Genomic DNA, 6,488 nt, shown 5'->3' on the forward strand with positions numbered 1-6,488 from the left:
CAGGGTTAATAAGTGAGATACAATGTTTGACATGGACTAAATTGGAACATTCTAGATGTTAGATTTTACAATACATATACATGTTAAAATCATAGTTATAGGTGTGATTATAATATGATAAAGCTATAAACCATTATAGAATAAAAACAGATGGAGTGCTCCATCATACAACCAATTAGAAGACCAGAAAAACGTGAATTCCTTTAATTATTAACCGAAATATACTGCAATAATATGTATATATACACATACAGGTTGTGTAGGGTAAAACTGCAAAGCATTAAAAGATTTGTTGCAATATAAAATTTATTCATTTCTTCAGTGGAATGTGAAATCCAGAGAAGCTGCTTCTTCAGCTATATTGCACATGTTAACATTTCGCTTCACTTTTCCAAAACCGTCTTCTCCCCATTCCTTGCCCCAACTATATAAAAAAAATACAAACATTTAGAATAACATGTAATGAAAAAGCAAGTCTCGTATATTTGGACACACATATTAGGACATGAATGATATGAGGGACAATATATTCAAATCTCCAGGACAGATTTCACACAGGTATATGTACTATTGTCCCAGGGGATCTAAATCATTTCATTTGTGCTCATGTATGACATCATACAAGTGATCAGCAGCATCCTACTGGCCACTTTCCTCATGCTCAAAATGATTATTTAGACAAGCCCTAATATTGCTATATGGTAACACCAGGAATCAGTCAAAATAATGTACAGGAAAGAGCTGGCAACTTTCAGCTCAAAGGGCAAGCAAAGCCAAGTGACCCAATAATAAAGCAGCCTAGAACACAACTGACAGAGAACATGCACCATGTGCACTTTTGAGTTTTGTCCAGAAAAAATATTTATAACAAAAGTAAGGTGCAGAAAAAGGATCCTGGCATCACAGAATGTAAGACTTTACTTTATTAGACATCCTGGTGGCTATATATAAAATTGCAAACACATCAAGTAGTTGTCCCTTGCCAGCCTTCCTCTAATAGTGTGTGTGCGTGTGTATGTGTGTGTGGGTATATATATTTATATTCACATACACAATATGTTTATATATGTATTGTGATTGTCTGGTAATTACTGCTTTATATATACACTATATGGACAAAAGGATTGGGACACCTGACCATCACACTAACAGGGACCTTTCTGACATTGCATTCTAAATATATAGACATTAATATTTAGTTGGCCCCCCCCTTTGCAGCTATAACAGCTTCCACTCCTCTGGGAAGGCTTTTCAGAATATTTTGTGGTGTTTCTGCCCATTCACCCAATAGAGCATGAACAACCCAACTGAAATCAATAGGAGCACTCGCTGCACATGCAAAATGGGGTTTGAGCAGACCCATATCAGACTGTTGGTGGGTATGTCATGTGCAGGGAGATGTGTTTGGTTGAACACATCTCCTGTACAGTCAAAATCTGGGAGGCAGGGGAAGGAACACATGGATATAGGGGATTCTGTGGAATGCCCCTATGCATATGCAAAAGGTAAACCTTGAAAATGCAAAGGGACAAATCAGCTATTATATGCATTAAAGTGAATATGACGGCTGGAGTGTGCCTTTAAAAACTGACATATAAAAACGGATTTAATGAATATGATATAAAGAAAGTTACAGATCATAACACACCTATTCTTTATGATCCAATATTCCTGCTCTTCTTCATCATCATCCTCACTCTTTTCAGTCCCATAGCCCACAATAATTATTGCATGATTTGCCTCTTCAGCACATTCTCCATCAAATATACCTAGTGTTAAAGAAAAGGTGTCAGTGATATTCAGAACAATTAACAGTGTATTGTCATTTAATATGAAAAAAAATCTAAAGGAGAAATTGTGGTAGTTACACTACTACATACTTGCTGTGTGTTAAACTCTGGCTTTATGTGATAAAATATACTTGTCATCTAGAATGAAGGGGCTAAAAAGACTTTTGGTTTCTATGTCTGATCTAAAAAAAGGTCTCCTTGTTTTAGTCCCTGTAGACTTGTAGGAATATAGACCTGAAAAACCCAGGAGAAACACACTGCATTGAATTTCCCAAGTCACTTTACTTTCATCTTCAAGTTTTTTGAACAACCTATCAAGTTTTAAAATACTTGCTGGAAGGATCATTTTTCAAAGTCTGTAATTTTATTCTGCACTGAGGCAGTTTAGTCCTAAATTCAGAGACTCCAAATAAATGAAAGTAGCTTTAATCACAAAGTGACTGGATGGTCTGACTAGAGTGTTAGTGGTTTAGATGTAGTATAAGGAAGTTTTATTATACTGAGAGTATGGTAGGTAGGAAGGAAATGTATTTTAAACATATATGGGATATGCACCTGGCTGTCCCAAATAGACTAGACCAAGGACTGATTAAGGTTTGGTCTTTACATCAGCAAAAAGAGACAGACTATATGGGCCAAATAGTTCTTATTTGCAGCCACATTGTATGTTTCTATGATATACGGTATTCACTCTTGTCCAATGCAAATTACCTTCCTTATATAACATAAAGTCATCACTAGCTGCGATTCCGATGGTAATAGGTCCATTAAATGCCACTGATGCTGCCATGTTATCTTCTCCAGGCAGAGTATAGTATTTTGTCACATTCAAATGTACTGCTTTATCGTCGTTAAAAGAGCAAGCATATTTCTGATCAAAGAAAGAAAATGTTGAATGATGTCTATTATATTTATTTTTGTTTTTTTCAAACACAAACAGCATTAAATAATATTGACATTATTTTATGTCAATATAGTTTTTCAATTATAAACTATTAAAAAGATTTATAAAATATTGCCTATTGATATAACAGATTAATTGACATACTATATCAATACCAACATCTTGAAAGAGAGATCTTGGGGCAACATGTTATTTGTGCAGATTGTTTGAATCCTAAGTTTAGCAATACAGTTAATTTTAAGCAAAATTGAGGTTTCATTTGTTGATCCAGTAATTCTATCAGCTGTTCTAGTCAGACTCCATTTCCCTTAAGGACTGATATCCCCATAGTTTATTTTACAAACTCCCAGGTGCCCCTATCAAAGGCAGTTTCAGCATCTAGTGATCCAGGGTAAGAAGTCTAGTCAGAAATGTCTTCCACAGAATTAAATCAGTTCTGGAGTAGGTACAACGAGACAGTAAAAATCTTTCTCTGACTGATTGTATATATGCCATATGTCCTATAATGTATAATTCTCCAACAACTCCCAAAATTGTCTAGCTATGTTGTAAATATTCCTGTCTTCTAGATTTCTTATCCAAATCTGTGTAAAAAAACACAATTAAAATTGCCCATAAGGAGTAATATACCCTGTTTCATTTTTTTGGTAATGTTTTGGTTATAAATCTAATTAATTATCCAACAAACTCCCCATAGGCCAGAGGGTTATTTCCTTCAACAGCATGCCCAGCAAAAGAAATGATAAATACTACATTTTGTCCTAATGGAGTCCCATTTTGTTTCTCAGCTTAAGAAACGTTATTTCAGATTTTTCCCCCCCCCAAACTATGAACTGACACATTTGTTTTATGTGTAATTAACATAGACCCATGTGAAGTTTCTTTTCAAAGTTTGAAATTAAAAATCATTGAACAACATTTTTGTGAGGAACCCACCGCTCAAAAACCACTTAGAGGTTCGCTTGAAAGAGAAGATGATCCAGAATCCTACCTTTTCTAAATATTCATAGTCTTTATTCCTCATAATTCCATGTTGGGTAACGTATGCCAAAGCATCGACCGGGAATCCACCACAACAACCATCATTTTTTTCATCGCAATCCACAAGCTGCTGTTCACTTAGCAAAGGAAGTTCATTATTCTGAATACAGTAATGTGATTCAACCACACCCACCTTAAAAAACAAAAAAAAAACTTGCTATAAGTAAATCTGATGGACTCTGACTCCCAGGAAGGTCAATCAACATTCACTCATCCCTACTCCCAACCTCCTTTCACATATTCTCAATAAGCATGGGAACCATAGTAATAATAATGCTGGGAAGCTGGGGTCAATAGAGTACAAAATGCGTTTGTACCCTTTTTGCAAAAATATACTTGTTTTCTTAATCAACTATAACTTTTGTATAATTATAAAATATAGGATTTAAGATTCCTGCAAATTGTGGCAAGGCCCATATATTTAATAGATTTCAGTTTCTTTAGAAGTGGGAGAAGTTTATTGAGGAGGCTCATACAAACTGTGAAAAAAGGAAATTAAGATGGATTCCATCATATACACATAAGGTGGGTTTTCTAATACATATATTTTGCTACAAAACATAAATATTTTCATTTAAAACATTGTTACATACCTTATAAACGGCATAATGATCACTATTTAATGAGTAACAAAATGGACTTACTTTACCCTAGTGCATGTTTTAACAAATTATATTAGAAATGCTAAAGTTTCTAACTTAAAAAAATAATTTGTACAATATAAATATGATATATCCCATAGCAAAATTCAGATACCGTCATGAAAAGAAATATATTTTACCGTTGCAAATGCCCAGCAAGAGCCACAATAGGACCCTTGATCTTTTGCTGGTGTCACACAATTTGATTTCCTCCAGTCAACCTCCTCTGGAATATTAGTATTCCTTACATAACTTTGTGCAGGAATATTCCTTATTGTTGATTTTCTGTTGTTCTTAAAGCAACTCTTTGAATTCCGTGTGGTCTGAAACAGTACAAATTGGTAATATACATTTCTTGGGTCTTTTATGTCTTTCAGGTTAATATGTAGGCAAACATGAAGCTGTACAAAGGAGATTGTAGTGTATATGGGTACGGTATCTAAAATCCCAAATGTGTTTTCGAAATATATTTTCTAAATACATTGAGACTATGGGGAGATTGGTGCAATAATTCCCAGTGTAAGTAGCATGAATGATATTATGCATAAACATGACATCATGACATAATTCAAAACGTCACCAACTTGGCGTGTTGCATGGTATGTTTTTAACATTTTTAATGTTATTTTTCAATATCCATGCATTGTAATCACCTATAAAATATGTGTATATTTCTATAACAGACATTTGTTAATTTACCATATCTGCAAAATGGTTCATTTCCATTCTGTAACTTTTGAGACCTTGGTCTGCAAGCTTGTTATGTTGCTGCACTTTTTCCCAGGTAGCTTCCCATGCATTCCTCCGTAATAATTCCTGGTTGTAATTGGGGTATTTTTTTCCTAAGGTGAGATGCAATTGTTATGATAATTATCATTACATTTGTCAAGGTATATTTCAGTAATGTGTACTGTGCAATATTGGAAAATACAACTTGTGTGCTATACATTACATCTCTCTTTCTGTCTCTCTCTCTCTCTATATATATTCTTTCTTAAACAAAGAATAGTCCTATATTGATGCCGTTAAACTTTTATAAAGAAAATATTATTAGTATAACTCTGTAGATCCAGGTTTCAACATGTTTCTGGCATTTCTACAAAACTTTGGCTTCCCTGACATAACTCTACAAGTATATTTAATTTTTACATAGACCATACGTATTGTCCCTTAGTCATACGGGTATATCATTGAGAAGTTACCACTGTTATCTGAATCATCTGTGTTTTAAATGCCATAAAACCGGCCCATATATGTCATTATACTATAGATTTTCTGGGAACAGGTCATTTTTGGTGAAGCAAAATCATTTAAAGCAAGAGAAGTGAAACTTGTGGAATAATGATTTCAGTACCTAGTAACCTTAACAGTTTTGATCCTACAAAAAAAGATAGTAGTTGGTTTGCAAAATTAGACAAAGAGTTCAGATTAATAAAGGAAGAATATAAAAAAAGGTGAAAATCAATAACAAATCTGAAAAATAAATACATGCAGAGTGTATGGATGAAGGTATATACCATATTTAGTTTTCCATGCATTCCACTCTTGATCAAGGAAATGAACAGCGGAGGCACAAATGATGATCACAGAAAAAGTTAACAGATGTTTGTTGAAATGCATCCTAAAAGACAATAACACATATTTTCTATAAATAATTCCATAATTTAAAATGAAAAGTCATAAATATGTACATTTTATTTTCTTATATTTTGGTGTAAGATATTTGTAACCCACATAGAGAGAACAAAAATAATAATAATTTACCTGAACGTTGTGGTTTCTAGATTGTCTTTAGTTCCTACTGAATAAGGAGATCTCTGCTTATGTCTTTTTATACGCCTTTCTTTGTCATTAGAGCTGTTATCTAAGCCACAATACTTCCATTTAAAAAAACACATAAGCAGGAGCTGTTGTAACCACAATGATAAGATCTATAATTAATTAAGAAAATAACAAAAAGAGCTGTGCCTGTCATACATGTTACATTTTTATCAGTGTAAAAGTGAAAAATGCAAATTCATACAAAAACGAAATTAGTTTTGATGTGTGGCCCTCTGTGAACCACCATCTGAGATCAAGCACTAACACATGTTTGTGTAATCTGGAACCATG

At 33.7% G+C, this 6,488-nt stretch overlaps 1 protein-coding gene across 1 annotated transcript; it reads right to left on the bottom strand.

The window, feature by feature from the left end:
• Positions 1-318: 318 nt before the first annotated feature.
• LOC149297727 (cathepsin S-like) lies at positions 319-5,996 on the bottom strand. Its single transcript, XM_089488189.1, has 7 exons — positions 5,894-5,996; positions 5,076-5,218; positions 4,517-4,699; positions 3,686-3,868; positions 2,502-2,661; positions 1,649-1,769; positions 319-424 (listed from the first exon to the last, which is right to left on the bottom strand). Exons 1-7 carry the CDS (start codon positions 5,994-5,996, stop codon positions 319-321), a joined length of 999 nt encoding a protein of 332 aa, XP_089344315.1.
• Positions 5,997-6,488: the final 492 nt, after the last annotated feature.

This window comes from Sceloporus occidentalis, unplaced genomic scaffold (assembly GCF_023333645.1).
Source record: "Sceloporus occidentalis isolate IW3139 unplaced genomic scaffold, rSceOcc1.0.p SCAF_37, whole genome shotgun sequence".
In the NCBI taxonomy this organism is placed as follows: domain Eukaryota; kingdom Metazoa; phylum Chordata; class Lepidosauria; order Squamata; family Phrynosomatidae; genus Sceloporus; species Sceloporus occidentalis.